At 40.8% G+C, this 19,350-nt stretch overlaps 2 protein-coding genes across 2 annotated transcripts in view; both read left to right on the top strand.

The window, feature by feature from the left end:
* LOC311279835 (deoxynucleoside triphosphate triphosphohydrolase SAMHD1-like) overlaps positions 1-19,350 on the top strand; it is a gene marked incomplete at both ends in the record, with an annotated part of 36,027 nt that overhangs the window by 1,783 nt on the left and 14,894 nt on the right. Inside the window, 9 exons of the mRNA XM_084391594.1 lie at positions 1,851-1,945; positions 2,752-2,912; positions 3,889-4,004; positions 4,301-4,372; positions 4,550-4,581; positions 4,677-4,826; positions 16,673-16,773; positions 16,969-17,077; positions 17,285-17,376. Of these exons, the coding sequence (XP_084247720.1) occupies positions 1,851-1,945; positions 2,752-2,912; positions 3,889-4,004; positions 4,301-4,372; positions 4,550-4,581; positions 4,677-4,826; positions 16,673-16,773; positions 16,969-17,077; positions 17,285-17,376 (928 nt within the window). The remainder of the gene's footprint in view (positions 1-1,850; positions 1,946-2,751; positions 2,913-3,888; positions 4,005-4,300; positions 4,373-4,549; positions 4,582-4,676; positions 4,827-16,672; positions 16,774-16,968; positions 17,078-17,284; positions 17,377-19,350) is intronic.
* LOC311286415 (uncharacterized protein) overlaps positions 1-19,350 on the top strand; it is a 120,286-nt gene that overhangs the window by 90,019 nt on the left and 10,917 nt on the right. The window lies entirely within an intron of this gene.

Below are 19,350 nucleotides of genomic sequence, written 5' to 3'. Positions count from 1 at the left end.
TTGACCCTTGACTCTTTAATATAAAATTTTCTCTGGCTGCTATAACTGTGTGTTTATAAAGCACAATTGTTGTAGCTAAAAAAGCCATGAGATCAGGAGATGATGGCGGTTTATTGAAGATGATGACAATATCATCATGTAATTGCCTGAATCGCTGATCTTATTCAGTGTCTAATGTTTGATTATATAGGACTTGTGATTTTAATGTTGTATTATAATAGAAGCCATTTAATTTAACAGCATGAGAATAACGTTTTTTTTAATTAATAAAGGATTTTAAAAACATTTAATGCATTAAACTTAACATTATTACTTAGCTATCAAGAATCAGTGTATGACTCTCAACAGTGGTGACAATCAATGAAATGCTTCATGCTGCAGTGCATGCTGGGTACCACCAATCAAAACTCACCCATATCTCCCAGCATGCATTGCGGCTTTAATAAATTATGCAGCTGTAGTTGATCTGATTATCTGGATATTTTGTTTGATTGTCACCATTGTTGAGATTCATACGCTGTTTCTTGATATCTGTGTGCGTCTAATTAATGCCATAGATGACAGGGTTTTGTGCACTAAATAGTTTTTAAAAACCAAGTACATTATTTGATAAACAACACTACTAGATATGCTGTAGAATCAAATTACTTCTATCATGAACAAAACCGCTTTTAAACCACAAGTCCCATATAATCAAAGCATTAGACACTGAACATGATCAGGTTTTCAGGAAATTACATGATGATTTCATCAATAAGCAACCAACATCTCCTGATCTCAGTTTCTGATGGCTTTTTTAGCTACAACAGTTGTGCTTTATAAACACACAATTAAAGCAGCCAGAGACATTTTTATATTAAAGAGTCAAGGGTCAAGAGCACAACTAAAGCAAACGCTAACCACCATCATGGTGTCATCAAAATATGTTTAATATATTTTAAACTATTTAAATATTATATTTATTTAAACCGGAAATTAAATAAAGTAAATCTGGTTAGTTTTAAGTGAAGCTGGTAATAAGTGTACGGCCATGCGTTTCACCTTTTTGTTTAGCAAAATGACATCAGCAGAGGTCAAATCTTGACATCAAATTGACATCAACACTTTGACGTCAATTTGACTTTCATTTTTGACCAATTTCTTGATGTAATTTTGACATCAATTTAATGTCATATTGATGTTAAATTGACATCAAACGCCCACTGGGTACTTACTTACCAAACTGGAAGTCACTTGCAGTTCTTGTGTTTCTCTTTCCTTTAGTGATTCTGCTTGTTACCAGCAGGTGTTTATCACTACTTCTCAATCATCACTTAATTAATCACTGAATTATCTCATTAACTCTAACTCTGATTCAGAGTTACTTTAACACTCTTTAGAGTGGGACCAAATGTTAATTTAACTCTGGGGATTCTGCTGTGTAGATGCATGTACACACAATCTTCCACTGACTGGGTTTTTTAAAGGGAGTTTTGTGCAGGTTCTGGCGTGTGCATGGTTTTATAAAACTGAAAACTTCTAGGATAAAATCTATGGAACGTTTTATACATGAGGCCCCTGGTCTTCACTAGGCCTATGAGATTAACACAAAGATGTGTAAATGTGTAATATTACCACATTGTGGGTGTTCGTGGTTAAAACAACTGAATTCCTCCAACACAGTATTATTTTATATTGACCAAAAATGTGTAAACTAGAGTGCTACTCATAATATGTGTAATTCTTCTACACATTTCTTCTAAGATTGTAAATGCATTGCTGAAATGTTTTCTTGCATTTACAAACCAGCAAACAAAATTATTTAAAACATATATTTTACACTGAGATCATAAAAAGTCATGCTTTTCTAGAGCCTGAGAAACAACAGTTATGGGAGATTATTAATGAGGAATTGCAAGATATCTTGAAGAAATACTCCTTAGACTTCTCAAAAGAACAAATGAAGGTAAGCAAACTACTCGTATAACATTTCTGCTTATGTCATTTCACTTTTCACTTCCCTGAAGGAACATACATGTTTTTAGCAGTGCTGCCGACATATATTAAATGTGGATTGTAATTATGGGTTTTCGCACCAGGTAGTTCTAGTCACTTAGTTATAGGCACTAGCCACCAGGGTTGTTCCCCGAGAGGTCGTGTTGACGACAGGTGACGTCGGAGTAAGATGGCGATGTACTTTCTCTTAATTAATTACACAAAAATACAGCAAGGTTCTTAAACTATACTTATAGAAAATGAAGAACAAACAAAGTACATTAGGTGTGTTTTGATTTTTTATGTTTTTAATTAATTTATGAATCCAACGTAAACTTTATTGTTACATATTATAATGCTATATTATAATGCTATACATTGTGTAGGCAATTAGCTTACTTCGCTGTAAATATAAAAGCCTGACAATATCACTGCTAAAAATATTGTTGTATTCCGCCATGTTGTTCACTGACTCTCTGACACTGACCCCAACTCATAAAGAGTTCCTAGAACTAAAATCATTCCTAGTTCCTGCGGTGCAAACATGCCAAAAACTGCATCTTCCGCCAATAATTCTAGGAACTATGAAATGGTTCCTCTGGTGCGAAAGCCCCTAATATCTTCCACATCGCCTCACATAATGTCCATGTGTAAAATATTCTCCTACTCCGTGGACATAAGCATGAATGTACTTTAGATTTCCTGGATAACAGAAGGCATCTTTCATTGAGAAGTTGCTTAAATCTGTGCTTTACTTATCTATTCTTGCTATTGTAGATTTTCAACGACCCCATTCATGGTCACATTGCTTTGCACCCCCTGCTGGTGAAGATCACAGATACACCTCAGTTTCAGAGACTCCGTCACATCAAACAACTCGGAGGAACATATCTGGTGTATCCGGGAGCTTCTCACAATCGCTTCGAACACTCTCTTGGGTAAGATATTATTATATTTACAGCTGAAATTGTAGGCCATTTAAAAGAATAATTCACACTACAATGAAAATTAAGTCATACATTATCACCAACGTTGGTGTTGTTCTAATGCCATTTTATCTTCTTTCTTTTATGGATCACAAAAGGAGAATCTTTTTTTTTAAATGTCCCACTCGTGCTCATATAATGGCAGTGAATAGTAACCAGAATCATGCTTTTTTTTTTTTAAATACAAAAGTATCACAGAATAATCCCATTCCAAGTGTTCTGGGGTATAAGATATGAAATTTAATGTATTATTTAACAAAAATCCTTACCTTGGCCATTGGTCTTCTGTGTGTTCATGAGACTCTATTAGCGCCACAGTTCACGCCGTCTCATCCAGAAAAACACAATTTGTTATAAATCAAGATGAATAAATACATGACATTAAATGCAATGCCTGGAAACTACTTTCTTCACCGAGTTGAATATCTCTGGATATCTCCATTTGTCTGACAGTCAGAATGATAGTTAACGTCTTGTTGCGACAAACACAACGGATATATTCCCCTCAGTGGAAGAAGGTACATGGATTGTATTCCATGTTTCATATTTATTAATTATGATTTCTCACAACTTGTGTGTTTTTCTGGACGAGAGATGTGAACTGCGGCATTAATAGACTCTCATGACTGCGCAGTCGAGTACCAAAGACCAACGGCCAACCTCAGGATTTTCCTTAAATAATACATTAAATTTAATATCATATTTTATATTATCTTTAAATAATTATATTTTGATAATTGATAATTTGATAATTCAAATTGTATAGATTGATTTGAATATTTCAATAATTTGACTATACATTCGCACGTTCATGGTTCTCTGATGTTGGTAACGGTCACATGGCATGCAAGTAAAGCAATTAACATCTTTGAAAAAGTTGCTAGATTGTGTTTTTCGTCATGAATTTGTGTGTGTGTGTGTGTGTTAGAGTGGCGTATTTAGCAGGTTGTCTGGTCAAGATTCTTCATGACAATCAGCCAGAGCTCAAAATCACCAGACAGGATTTCCTGTGTGTTCAGATTGCTGGACTGTGTCACGACTTGGGTGAGTAGCACTAACACTTATGGATATATAAAACACCTGCAAGTTTTATAATGAAATCTTCATCTCATGATTGTGTTCATTCTAAACAAATTTTTTTATTTAAAATTTTTAAAACTTTTTAAAACATTTTCTAAAAGTATTGTTCATTACTTTGTGTATTTATTTGTGAGGAAAAAGTTATTTTCCAAAATGGATTTCTAAGTAGATTAAAAATCACATGTAAAAGAAACATATTTAAACGTGTAATAAATTAAATTTGTGTTTTTATTAATTTTAATTATAATTTTTTTTTTTAGGTCATGGTCCATTTTCCCATGTATTTGATGGTCTGGTTATTCCTAAAGCCAAAAAGATTAAACAAATAAGAGGTAAGTTTCAGTGTGAAATGAGATCTAATCAGAAAGATCTGTGGATGTGCAAATTTCTCATTTATGACATTGGGGAAATACTTTTATGTGTGCATGTCTGGTAGATGAACCTGAAAGAGTTAAGTTATGTGCAAAATATAACTTACAAACCATCTGAGACCTGCTTCTTATTCTTAGGCTTGCCTGATGACATCCCTGAGAAGTGGAAGGTGAGAATGAACACATTGCTCACACACACTTGGAGCTGTTGGTTTCTGTAATATTTGTATTTATGATTTCATCTGTCTTTGTGTCTTTACTGTAGCATGAGCAGATGTCAGTGCTGATGTTTGATGACATTGTGAAGAGTTTGAAGACTGAGAATGAGAATGTGTTGATGGAGCACGGACTGGATGATAAAGACGTCACCTTCATTAAAGAGTTAATCGAAGGGGCAAAAGATTCAGTTGCTGAAGTACGTGCTGTTACTCTAGCTGTGTTAATAAAACTTATGTAAGGAATATGACTTAGCTCAAATGATTATAGGGAATCAAAATTATGAATCGGGTTGATTCATCTATATTCTTACAATATTAATAAATTATTGAAGCTGAAATTTAGACCCATTCGTATACATCAATATTCAATTACAATGAATTATAATTTAATCATTAATATACAAAAAGGTCCCGCTTTCAGATCAATTAATCAGAATAATTTTTAAGGGAAATTAATGTATTAATTAAACAGTTGTTTGTCCCGCAAACTGGTCGTGAAATTAATTCCATCAACTTCTCAACAAAATTATCTCTTTCTTATAATTCAAAGAAAGCTATTTTCTGGCCATGAAAACAACTCTCCTGTTCTTATAAAATTAGGTTACTTAAAAGTAACAAATCAGCTCTGTAGCTTAAGATCAACAAATCATTGACTCCGTAAATGAGCATTGAGACAATCAGGAATATATGGAATTTAATAATTGAACTAATGAATACATAACTACGATTCACACAGAGTAAATAGGTATGTATATACAGAACACGTAAACAAATACAAGACTAAATGCATAACGAAAATGAGAGAGAGAGAGAGAGAGAGAGAGAGAGAGAGAGAGAGAGAGAGAGAGAGAGAGAGAGATGAGAGAAAGTGAAACTAACATGTGCGATCAAAGATCGATCACAGTTAGGCAAAGTCACAGGCAGGGTAACCTTGAGAGACAACAAGGAATCAAATTAAAATCACATTAAAAGTTCAATAAACTTATCTTGCACAATGGTTCTCTTTGTTGAAGAACGCCGAGTTCGTTCGTGTGTTCTAAGAGCAGCGTGCGTGTGTTTCTTTAAGGAAGCAGGGCTTGCTTTGGTTGAGCGCGGCCGCGGGATGTTCAAGTCTCTTTAAAGTTGAGGTTGCCGGCTACGTTTGCTTTGCTGAACGTAGGGAGAGTCCGAAGACGAAAATAAAGAAAAGACTTAAAGAAAAAGTAAAACAGAACGGAGAATGCTCCCTTAGGGAGCCATTTGGATCTTCTCGCTGGCGAAGAGGGTTCGTAAAAGTGCTCCCTGAAGAATTCTTTGAGTTGGTCTTTTATGGAAAAAGATGGGTTCACGCCTCTGTGCATACGCCGACCAATAACCTTCAGAGATTTCAGAGCGGGAAAATTTTCTTTGTCTCGTAAGCCACGCCTACTCGAATGAGTAATGAGGGATATCAAATTTGAGACGATTTGCTCAAGACATGTGCAATGTATAAAACAATGTACATTACTGCATTCTGCTATTGAAATTCGACTCTGTTAGATTGAGAGAATTACAGAGATATGAAACTTGTCATAGGAAGATTGTAGGGACACCAAGTTACATAAGATATGCATAATTACAAACATTTTAAAGTTTTGATTAATACACGATAACATTGCAGATACACAAATTTGATATGGGAAAATCAAATCCTTGTTTATACATTTCTTAAGTGGTTATACATAAATGTAGGATTAACACTTTATTCCTACTCCTCTCCTGGAATCTCAGTTTGCTTGACATTCCGTTAGGGCAATAAAAACGAAGTGGGGGGGGGAGCCAATTGCCAGAGAATGTTAGTGAACATTCTCTAATTAAAACACTATTGATTAAAGAATACATTTCGAAACCACACCTCTATTATAAAGCAAACTAATCACACATATATTTCGGGGGGTATACATTCAAGAGCCATATTTCTATATGAAGTTGCACCCAAAGGATGTTTGGTGTGTGTGTGTGTGTCACATAGAATGTTTCATTATCTCTCTGTGGTCCAGAGAGGGGAAGGGGGTTTGGAATGCAGAACTTTGCAAAGCCTGGTTATCCTCCAAGGTGCAATAAAGTGTCGCGAAAGACCATTTGTTGCCGACTAGCTGGAGCCAAAGCATGATTTGCACTCACAAGTTCAAAGTGCACCCGCTTTGTATTCAAAAAGAAATGTTTTTAGCAACACAGAGTATTTGAATTTGTTAATTCAAACCAACGACGAATGATTCAATAGCCAATGTTGTTACATATTCCCCCTTTTCGTCTGATGAAGTCCCTGCATGGACATCATCGGACGACAATCATCACAATAGTCACATGGTAGGTGAATCATGACAGTTGTGTAGCAGGTGGATCATGATGGTAGGAAGGCGGGTGGTTCTTGGAGCTGAGGCTTCAGCTCGATGAGGTTTGGCGTGGTCTCTGACTTGACACCCCCTTTCCGGGGATTCCGTCTGAAACCTTGGGACACAGCTTTCGTGAGCTTGGCTGTATCGCATCTCGTTGAGTCTTCTGTATAGAATGGAGACCAACCTAGTGTTAGGGTGTGGCTGATTACCTGCAAAGGTGCACAGCCCAACGTCGGCGGCGGTCCCGGCTTGGACCGCAGATGAAGTGTTCAGAACAGGTCGTCGAGACAGTGCTCGGAGGGCTGTGTTGACAGGAGCAGGGTCAGTGAGTTGAGACCCCCTTTTCTCAATCCAGAGTTTCAGTCCTGGATTCAAGGTGAAGTTGAAGTTCTTGGAGGATGGTAGTTTCAGTGCTGTCTGGTACTCTTTGCTGGGAAGCTGGTACCATGTCAGGCCATCAAGGTGTAGGATGACACCTTTTGGTACTTGAAGTCTCGTATTCGGGTTGAGCATGTTGACACGGCTGGTTGTGTCGTGCTGGTCGTAAGTGACAGTGGCTGTGCGCACAGGTGTGTTAGCAAGCCACCTTTCACCTACAATCTCTGCTTGCATCTCTGTGACTTGTGTGCGAGGCTTAGCTTCGGCAGGGCAGAGATGATGAATGTCTTTAGTCAAAGTACACATGTGCGGGTTTGAAACCGAGTACAGTTGTGTATCGCTGTCGTGGTAGGCCACCACGTCTGGAGTGCGTATCTTGATGTGGGTGTTGTTTTTCCAAAACCTGACCTTGACAAGGTCTGTAAGTCTGTAGACTTGGCTTGACTCGATGATAGGCAGATTTAGGAGAAAGCCCACTTCTCTCTGCTCGGGATCGACGCAGAGTGAGATGGCGCTACCCAGAGAGTAGGCCAGGTGTTTTTGCAGAAGGTCAGCTGGCATGTTGATTGCGGAAGCCAGCACAGTTAGCATCAGGCTTAGTATCAGGTACGGTGGGATTACACCTGTGGCTAGGCTGTCATTGGAGGAGCTAACCTCCCACAGCATGTCTGTCGTTAGCGCTGTAACCAGCTGAGTCTGGGCAAAGTCACTCTGTAAGACAGTAAACAGCGGCTTCATGGAGTTTGCGGTCTGGTTCGCTGCATTTACACTGGACATACCAATGCTAAACAGAGTTCTGGCGGCAGCTACGACTCGGAGCAACACTCCCAGGAGCCGTCTGGAGTGGTGGTTGGTGCTTAGGAGTCCAGATGGTGCGACAGTCACTTTCTCAAGTTGGTTGAGCATGTGTTCGACCTTGGCCTCGGCATGAGAGAGGGAGTCCTCTGTCCATTGGGCACTTGTCCAGATGTATTGGGCTACGGAGCTGTGGTAGTGTGCTCTGTAGGCCGGGCGGGGCTGGATGAGTCGAACCTGCACTTGCTGGGTGTAGGTCCTGCCGTTGGTGATCTGGAGTCTCGGTTGTTCTCTCGGTGGCAGCTGTCCTCTGGTTGGCTGACAGTACAGCATGGCGAACCACAGCAGCAACCTGGTACAGACAACAGGGAGAGAGAGAGAGAGAGGGAGGGGAGGAAGAAGCCAGTGAGGGTTGTCTTTGGTTGGACAGGGCAGTCTTTTTACTTCGTGGGCGGTGACTAGGTTTAGTTTGCCTTGGCCCATGTTTTGCCACATCTTGCTGCCGGCTTGTCGCTTGCTTCAGTGTCTCGTCAGTGTCTCTGGTGCTGCGGTGTGTAGCACATGATGCGTTATAGACGAACATTAGCAGTTTATCCCCCTTTGTGCGCCGTGGCATTACAAGCCTTGGCATTGTGATGTGAATCGGTTCACAACCCATAATGTTTTGCTGTTCACGCAGCATGTGCGTGGTGTCATGCATTGGTCTGAGGCACTGGTTGTCAGTGAGGTCAGATGGCATGCAAGGGTGGTTGGAGGGGTTTGAGAGGTGGTAATTTAAAGTCTTTATGTAGATTTCAGAAGCCCGCATGTCTGCTATGTTGGTTTTTTCAAACAGCGGAGCCAGCGTAAGCGGCTCTGAGGTAGGCAGTTTATCTAGTAAAAGTCTTATGCTGTGTGTAATCTTTTCAACCTTGAGGGTGGGTGGGTGGGTTGAAAGTGACCACAGCTTGTTGTTTAGTGCGCCAGGCTTGGCGATGGCATGAGTGAGGTCATGTTGCTGCAGGTCAGTCATGACCTTGAGGCAGTAGGTGTCAAAGTCTTTGGTGGGCTGTAAGGTGCAGGTTAGCGGATTCGAACCTTCAGTTGGTGCTGAGTCTGTCTTCCTGGCTGGCTGTGGGAGTTCCCATAAGCTCTGTGACCTGAAAGTCTGGCTTTGAGGAAGTTCCCGTGACCTTTGTGACCTGACCGTCTGGCTGTGGCTGGACGGGGTAAAGTTCTCGTACTTGAGCCCAGACTTTGAGCTGTTTCAAGTCCAGTAACGGTTCAAAGCGATCTAGAAGGTCTCTGCCGATGAGGAACGGAAAAGTGTCCATTTTTGAGATGAACACGGGATGGAGTAGACTTAAATGACCAATTTTCAGGTGTATGTGAGCTACCTGTTCGAGTCGGATGTCATTTTGACTGTATGACTGCACGTTCAGTTCACAAGTTTGAGGTGTGATAGTTCGATCTTGTCTCTTAGCTTCAATTTGGAGTCTTTTGAAAAGTTCAGATGAAATCACCGTAATGTCTGATCCTGTGTCGATCAGGGCTTCCATGCTCACTGCCTTTTCCAACGTGATGTTCAGATGGAGTTTCCGGGCCACCCCCTTTTCGATCAGGTTGCCCAGGAATGTTGGCATGGCAGGTGTGATGAATAATGGGTGGTTAGGACCGGTCTCGTGTAGCTCGCCGCGGAGGCAGGTAGCCAAAACAGCATTTCCTGGTACCTTGGGATTGTGGTACCTGATGTGAGGAACTGTGCTGTCTCGTTCAGGCTGTGTAGCTGTCAGCTGTGGAGCTTGGGTGATGCTGTCACTTTGTGATGTGACAGCTGGCTCTGTGGTCTGTAGATGACGAGCAGTGTTCGGGGTGCTTGGCTCAGTCAGATGGCGGTCAGACAGGGTGTTGATTTCAGTTCTTATGCTTAGACATAAGATGTCTGGGTCTTTCTTGTCTTGCTTGTGAGTTTTTCTGTAAAGAAGCTCTTTCAGCACCCTCAGGATCTCTGCTGTTTCAGACGTGGCTGCGCTGTGTTTTTCTGATGTGGGCTCAGGATTGAGCTTACCAGTGTCGTGTCGAGAGTGGTTCCAGTCTCTGTCGGGCCTTGGTGTTCTGGCCGGCGGGTGATGCTGGTCCCAGAATCTTTTAGAGCGGTTGCTCTGGTGCTTTGGTCGAGCACCACCACGATTGTGTTGCCCTCTGCTGGAGTGGAACGGTTTTGACTGTCCGTCAAAAAGTCTGTGACTGTGGTGTTGTGGGGCGCCCTCTAAAGTCAGCTCTGGGCAGTGCTCAGAGACAGAATAGCTCGTGGGGTTTTTCACAGCCTTTTCAGAAATAGTCTTTTGCTTGTTGTAGGCTTTATGGGCTAGTTCTCGCAGCTGTTGTGTAGACATGCTACGTGGGCACGCGGCCACGCCCAAATGGTAACTTAAAGTGGGATGTAGGTTTCTGAGGAACAGAGTCTTAAAGTTGATGTCCTGTTCCATCCCGGGCTCATTCCGTGCTCCGAAGAAGACTTGTCGGAGTCGGTTGTAGTAGGTCTGGGGGTGTTCACGCCGACCTTGCTTGAGGTCTACAGCAGCGAAGAAACCTTGATCGGAGTCTGGATCAGAGAATTCACGGATCAAAGCTTGCCGTAATTGTTGGACGTCCGTTTTGACAGTCTGAGGTTGACGGTCTAGGAAGCTACGAACATCACTGCTAGCCGTTATTCTTAACAGATACAAATTGTCCCAAGCTGTCATGTTGGCGACAGTTTGCAAGTGAAAGTCGATGTCTTTTTCTCCGTTCCAGCTACTCTGCAGTCTGTAAGAATGTTTCAGCTCTCTGTGAACAATGTCAAGTTCGTCTTTGAGATCGTGTTTCTGCAGAGTAAGCTCATGGATCTCAGCTCGGGCCGCTTGCAAGTGTTTCTCGCAGGCCCTGGCTTTAGCGTCTCTGTCTTTTATTTCAGTCTCTGCTCTTGCAAGGAGAGCTTCACCTTGTTGGAGTTTTTCGTCGAGTTCTCTTCTGGTTTCTTTCGCCGACTGTTCTCTTTGGTCTGTGTCAAGGCGAAGATCTTGCAGGGTATATTGAAGTCTTTCTACTTCTTTCTGTAGCTCTGGATCTGTGGCGTCCTCTTTCTCGCGCTGGTACTGGGTCTCGAGGAGGAGCTGATCTAGACGGCTCTGGGTTCTGGCCTGGTCCTTCCGGGCCTCGTCCGCTTGAAGCTTTAGCGCTGCGGCTTCCTGCTCCAGGTCGATGTTGCTCCTTTCGCTGAGCTGTGCTTGGGCGACAAGATTGTGGGCGACGCTTCCGACGATCCTGGCCCAGTCTTTGTAGTTGTAGCTCTGTGTCGGATCCTGGGTTATCAGCTTGTCTAGCTCGGCGTCCAGTTGCTCTTGGCTCCGGTGCTGCAGGTCCTCGGTACCCTCGGGCAGGAAGGGGGTTGTCATTGCTCTCAGCCATGTCGAGAGGTTGTTCCAGCGAACTACAGGGCTGGATGAGCGGGACATACTGGCTTACTGTAGGCGAGAGAAACACAGCACACACACAGAGACCAATGCAAGTTCGTTCTAAGGCTAACGAGCTATGCTAATACGGCTATGCCGTCTATTAGAATTTGGGCTAACTGATGCAGACAGTTAGACTGTGCCAATTAACTCGGGTCGACAAAGGACCTGAAATGGAGATTTTGGCAGGCAGTAGCCTGGCGGGTCACGTGTTGTGACGCCGGCTCTGGTTGTCGCTCTACTTATTCAGTTTTCCTTGGTGGCTCTCACAGGTTACTGTCTTTAGGTGAACTGAAAGAAACAAATCACAACAAAACAAAGGATAGAAAAGATCAAAGTGAAACAAAACACTAGTGATGACTAGGTCTGGAATTAAATGAAACAGAATAGTAACACGGTACGTGTTAGAGAGGATAACGAGACCTAAGCTATTACCACTGCTAGGGTTTAAGATAGGGCCAACAGGTGAGTGGGGCTATCGGGGCAGGAAGCCTAGGAAGAGGGTGTGGCTTGGAGAGGAAAGGTGGGTCAAAACACTTAAAATATATCCGGGGGAATATCTAATATTCTGGGGCTTATACTAAGTGAATGGGTTTTATCACATTTAGTTTACCTGATGTGAATTGAGGCCACTCAGGTGGAAACCAGTGGCTCGGTCAACCTCTCCGACGGTTCTCCAACACTTGACCGCAGTGCCCTCGGGCAGCCTCGTCTCTCGGTACCACGGTGTGCCCACTCAAACCACTCACGACTTTAAACACAAAGTGGCAACGCCAAGGTGTCAATCATCAGACGGTACGGAAAAATTGAGTTTTCCTCGGAACTCTCCTCTCGGAGTGGTCCTTTCAGCAGACCCCAGTTCGAGTGATTGTCTCAAAATTGCCTTGTGTGCCGCTGGCGTTGACTTAACCTTTTGGCGGGCCAAATTGCTGATGTTGGTGTGGCGTACCACATTCGGTGGTACGAGATTCGGAGGTGTCCGAGACTCACGCACGACCAGCGTCAGGTAGCGTCGGACAGGTGAGCTCGCTTGCCGGAGACCAAGCAGAGATGGCTGTCAGATCACAAAGGGAGTACTACAATAAATACACAGAAGGATGAACAAGGGAAACTTAAAGTGAATTAAGGCTTGCTTGTTTAAAACCAATTGAGTAGTTATGTATGTAGAAAGGAGAGTCAAAGGTTTTACTAAATAATGATAAAACAATAGGAAGTTATGATAATGTTAATTATCAAAATGACCTAACCCAAAAGAGAGAGGAAAAAGAATAAAAATAAAAATTGAAAATCAAATTCAAAATGAAATGGCAGGATGAACCCAGGAGAAGAGGCAGGCCGCAGTAGTGGGTTTTCACCACAAGGGGGCGTGCTCCCTCTCTGTGCTCAACCTGGCAAACCGAAAACTTAATTCAAATTAAAAATTCAAAACTGAAAAAAAAAAAAAAAAATCGGAATGATATCCTATAATAATCCAGATACACTAAAGTATCAGTCCTATTTATAAAAATAATCAGGAGAGAAAGACGATATAAAAGAGTGAAGGGAGGAAAATAGTGATGCCGACTTAGTATCCACAAGGCCACACGATGGTGCTGTTTCCTCCAAGTGAATATCAGTGGCTGAAATAGAAACTCAATTTAAATTTGAAATTCAAAACTAGTTTAAATAAAATTTAAATGAGCATGTAAAGAAAGTCTAAAAAGGGAGCTCAGAATCATATCCTATAATAAATTAACGATAACAGTGAAGTATCATTAATAACTATAAAAATAATCAAAAGAGAAAAGTGGAAATAAAACAATTCACGACAGGATTTGAAAAGAGAGAAACGCGAGCTGAGTGAACCGGCCTCGCGGGAGGGGGCCACTAGGTGCCGTTGTTTCCTCTAAGTGAATGCTGGGCTGGGATTTAATTTAAGTTTTAATTCAAATCTTGTTTGAACCAAACTCAAAGTAAATGTACCAGTCGAAAGCAGGAAAATTGTCTAACACGAAATAATATTTGCGCGAGCAAAAGCTGTAAATGCAAATTATTATTGTGGTTTAGACCATAAGTTCACTAATCGCAGGGAGAGTGAAAATAGCAGGAACAGAGAGCATGCCGGAACAATAAATCTATCTGTTAATGTACACACGATGGCACTGTTGCGCAGAGTGACGTCAGGGGGCGAGGCGCAATCTTTGAGAGCTGCTGAACACTTAAAGGACACCCTCTGGTGTTAGTCAGCGGAATTACGACTTTCAGTGATTCAAAATCTGAGAGCATTTACGCGTAGATTTTCTGCAAAATCACAATACAAACATACAAACAGGTCTCGGCGGACCTTTGGAGCTATAATGGCACAAGCGCGTGTGTGGCAGGATTTCCTCGCTGCACTAACTTACGCATCAATGCGAAACAACAGGAATTTTTCGTCTGTCGTTGGCTCCCATAAACATTCTTCCCAATAGCACTATGGTTCAAAATGTGTTAGGTTTTTACAATTGATTAGCTAAGTCAATGTAAACCAGGAGTTATCGTTTTGCTGAATATTACTGGATTAACCACGAATTCAATAACGATATTTGCATGCAAGGCCTATGTTTAAAAGGAATCTCGCTTAAAAACATATTTATTAATACCGGTACTACGCATGTGAGAATTCTTCATTCACAGCGATTTAAAACAAATATTAGAAATGTATCACCTGCAGAGAGATTCTTTCGTCTCTAACAGGACATCTGTAATATTAATACTGCAGTGTATAGCATTTAACAGTGCTAAAATTGTCTAGGCATATTTTAGCAACTTGTTAAAATGTAACGTTACTGACTTCGGCTTTTTGCCTTGGTCAGTTAGGAGTGAGTTCGCGTTTGCGACTTATCTCACGATTTCATAATTTCATAGCGCACAAAACATTATTAATATTCATATAAACAGATTGAAACTGAATTGCTCATAAACGAAGTTTGATATGCCCGCATTCTCCACCAAACTGTAAGGAATATGACTTAGCTCAAATGATTATAGGGAATCAAAATTATGAATCGGGTTGATTCATCTATATTCTTACAATATTAATAAATTATTGAAGCTGAAATTTAGACCCATTCGTATACATCAATATTCAATTACAATGAATTATAATTTAATCATTAATATACAAAAAGGTCCCGCTTTCAGATCAATTAATCAGAATAATTTTTAAGGGAAATTAATGTATTAATTAAACAGTTGTTTGTCCCGCAAACTGGTCGTGAAATTAATTCCATCAACTTCTCAACAAAATTATCTCTTTCTTATAATTCAAAGAAAGCTATTTTCTGGCCATGAAAACAACTCTCCTGTTCTTATAAAATTAGGTTACTTAAAAGTAACAAATCAGCTCTGTAGCTTAAGATCAACAAATCATTGACTCCGTAAATGAGCATTGAGACAATCAGGAATATATGGAATTTAATAATTGAACTAATGAATACATAACTACGATTCACACAGAGTAAATAGGTATGTATATACAGAACACGTAAACAAATACAAGACTAAACGCATAACGAAAATGAGAGAGAGAGAGAGAGAGAGAGAGAGAGAGAGAGAGATGAGAGAAAGTGAAACTAACATGTGCGATCAAAGATCGATCACAGTTAGGCAAAGTCACAGGCAGGGTAACCTTGAGAGACAACAAGGAATCAAATCACATTAAAAGTTCAATAAACTTATCTTGCACAATGGTTCTCTTTGTTGAAGAACGCCGAGTTCGTTCGTGTGTTCTAAGAGCAGCGTGCGTGTGTTTCTTTAAGGAAGCAGGGCTTGCTTTGGTTGAGCGCGGCCGCGGGATGATCAAGTCTCTTTAAAGTTGAGGTTGCCGGCTACGTTTGCTTTGCTGAACGTAGGGAGAGTCCGAAGACGAAAATAAAGAAAAGACTTAAAGAAAAAGTAAAACAGAACGGAGAATGCGCCCTTAGGGAGCCATTTGGATCTTCTCGCTGGCGAAGAGGGTTCGTAAAAGTGCTCCCTGAAGAATTCTTTGAGTTGGTCTTTTATGGAAAAAGATGGGTTCACGCCTCTGTGCATACGCCGACCAATAACCTTCAGAGATTTCAGAGCGGGAAAATTTTCTTTGTCTCGTAAGCCACGCCTACTCGAATGAGTAATGAGGGATATCAAATTTGAGACGATTTGCTCAAGACATGTGCAATGTATAAAACAATGTACATTACTGCATTCTGCTATTGAAATTCGACTCTGTTAGATTGAGAGAATTACAGAGATATGAAACTTGTCATAGGAAGATTGTAGGGACACCAAGTTACATAAGATATGCATAATTACAAACATTTTAAAGTTTTGATTAATACACGATAACATTGCAGATACACAAATTTGATATGGGAAAATCAAATCCTTGTTTATACATTTCTTAAGTGGTTATACATAAATGTAGGATTAACACTTTATTCCTACTCCTCTCCTGGAATCTCAGTTTGCTTGACATTCCGTTAGGGCAATAAAAACGAAGTGGGGGGGGGGGGGGGGGGGAGCCAATTGCCAGAGAATGTTAGTGAACATTCTCTAATTAAAACACTATTGATTAAAGAATACATTTCGAAACCACACCTCTATTATAAAGCAAACTAATCACACATATATTTCGGAGGGTATACATTCAAGAGCCATATTTCTATATGAAGTTGCACCCAAAGGATGTTTGGTGTGTGTGTGTGTGTCACATAGAATGTTTCATTATCTCTCTGTGGTCCAGAGAGGGGAAGGGGGTTTGGAATGCAGAACTTTGCAAAGCCTGGTTATCCTCCAAGGTGCAATAAAGTGTCGCGAAAGACCATTTGTTGCCGACTAGCTGGAGCCAAAGCATGATTTGCACTCACGAGTTCAAAGTGCACCCGCTTTGTATTCAAAAAGAAATGTTTTTAGCAACACAGAGTATTTGAATTTGTTAATTCAAACCAACGACGAATGATTCAATAGCCAATGTTGTTACACTTAGTAACTTAAACGTAGTGGAAAAAGTTGAAGTGAAACAGATATTGCTTCTCTTTTCAGTGGACATACAAGGGCAGAGCTGAAGACAAATCCTTCCTGTATGAGATTGTGGCAAACAAACAGAACGGCATTGATGTCGACAAATGGGACTATTTCGCACGGTACATATTATTAGGCATTTTGATTGGCTGATGGCAACACAAGAACACATAAAGTCACAAATATAAGTATTTGTGACCTCTTGTAGGTCGTATAGGTCAGTTTAAAATAAAGGCAACTAAGAACTATTGCAAACAGAGCCAAGCTGACATTTAATATTTATCATTGTGTCTTTTTTTTATATACTTATTTCTCAGAGACTGTCATCACCTCGGCATTCGTAACAGTTTTGACCATCAGCGTCTGCTGAAGTTCGCTCGAGTGTGTAAAATAAACGGGAGAAATCACATCTGCTTCAGAGACAAGGTACATGATACTACCCTAAAATTTACATTTCATTATTTATACAAGTTTCATAATATATTTTTTGGTCCAGCTCTGTTTAAAAATGTGGCTTTTTTTTTTTTAGACAAATCTAAAAAAGTGACCAAATTAAAAGATGCAAAGCTGTTGAATGTGAACACTGCATTATGGGAACTGGATCTGTGACTCTGGTGTTTGTATGTCTAACAGGAGGCAGATAATGTTTATGACATGTTTCGCACTCGATACACTCTCCATCGCCAGGCCTACCAGCACAAGATCTGCAACATCATTGAAGAGATGTGAGTCTCTCTGTTTGCAGTGAATATGTCCCGTTGTACACAATTTAACATCCGTTGCTCATGCTTGTTCTTCTTTACATGACCTTACACAAATTCAGCATTAGATCTTTGACTGCATTTATAGGGCCCTATGAAATCAGTTTTATTTTTTCATAAATTCCTCTTCTTTCTTTTTTTTATTTGTGCAAAAGTTTAAGAATAATGATATTTCCCTTTTGAGAAAACTCACGCTGCTGCTTTCGAGGGAAATAACGCTTTGTCATCTGCGTGATTGGACTGATTTAGTAAAATGGCACATAGTCTGACCAACTGGGACCCAGTTCAGGAAGCAGACAGACTGGCTAAACCCACCGTCTGCTAGCTGTCTCACGTCACTGAGGTCAGATAAATCCCAACACATAGAGACTCTTGCACCTAGATATCATTACATAGAGACTTAGAAAAGTACAAAAAAACATTAAACAAGCCTTAAGAATCAGCGAATGAATCTCAATAAGGGTGACATGCTTCATGCCGCAATGCACTCTGGGTGCATCATACAAAACTCATCAGTGGCTCCCAGAATGCAATGCGGCATGAAGCATGTCACCGCTACTGACATTCATTCGCTGATTCTTTAGGTTTGTGTTTGTCTCACTGAAGGTGTTTAAAACTTATTGTACACAGATTTTATTTTTATATCAAATATTCCAGATTTTCTGATTAAAATTCTGCCGGTTCTTGTGTGTTTGGAATCCTGATTTGTTATGATTTATTAGTCCATGGATGAAATCAGGTCACTACCTGTCTAGAAGAGATCAGCTGATCAGAGCACTACATGATGATTATATCATTATCACCATCATCAAGTAGCTGACATTATCTGATCACATTTTTTCTTACTGTTCTTGTCATTACAGTTACAGCATTAAACAGTAAAACATTATGGCCCTATCTTGCACCCAGCGCAATTGACTTTGTACACCGACGCATGTATCATTCCTATTTTGCACCCGCGCAAAGCGGACTTTTCCCTCCACAGACGCATGTCGGTTAACTAAGAAATACACTTGCGCTCCCCGGGGCGGTTCAGCGAAAAGAGGAGGCGTGTTCTGGCGCAAACGTTCCCTCGTGCTATTTTACAGGTTTAGAAAACAATTGCGCCACTGACCGAAAAAAAAAAACAGTTTAAAGTCAGTGGTGCGTTGCGCATGTTATTATATGCTATTTTAAGGGCGCATGCTTGGCCTTAATCAATGTAACGTGTGCACAACGCACATACACTTTGATTCTCTCATCTACACACAGACGCAGCTGTTATCATTTTTGCAAATCATACATAATTACGATAGATAGATAGATAGATAGATAGATAGATAGATAGACATTTTATTATAAAAGCATACATCTAGCTTACACATTTACCCAAATTATCATACGCCTGTTTAACTGAAGTTAATTTGGGTGTGTTTCTCCATCCCCAACGTCCCTGATGGGAACGTCGGTCTCCTCAGCTGTGAACAGCTTCTCGCGTGCACCTGGCAAATCCGCCGTTATAATAGGAATCCGCTATAGAATAAGCGCGCCTGCTCTTAAAGGGAATGTGAGATGTCGCTCTGATTGGTTTATTTCACGTTACGCCCAAACCACACCTATGAATAATGAAGCTACTTCAGACCAACCCCTTTTAGATTTGCGCCCAGGCTCAAGAGTCATTTATCCTGCCGGGAAAATAGCAACAGCGCCAAGACCCGCCCACAAAGTTACTTGCGCTTTGCGCTTTGACACTTACGTTTCAGATCGTTAAAATAGGGCCCCAAGAGTCAAACTGCCCAACTAAAGCAAACACTGATCACCACTATGGTGACATCAAACCAAACTATTAATTTCAATAAAAAAATAAAAATGTCTGAGCGATGTTGGAGTCCATGTCCAAGTGAGTGCGCTGTGCGGTTAAACTTTTAGCTCACTGTGAACTCACATTGTGATCATATG

The sequence above is a fragment of the Rutilus rutilus genome (genome assembly GCF_951802725.1).
Source record: "Rutilus rutilus genome assembly, chromosome: 2".
Taxonomy (NCBI): Eukaryota; Metazoa; Chordata; class Actinopteri; order Cypriniformes; family Leuciscidae; genus Rutilus; species Rutilus rutilus.
Note: the sequence above shows the minus strand (reverse complement) of the source record. Positions and strands in the feature narration are given on the sequence as shown.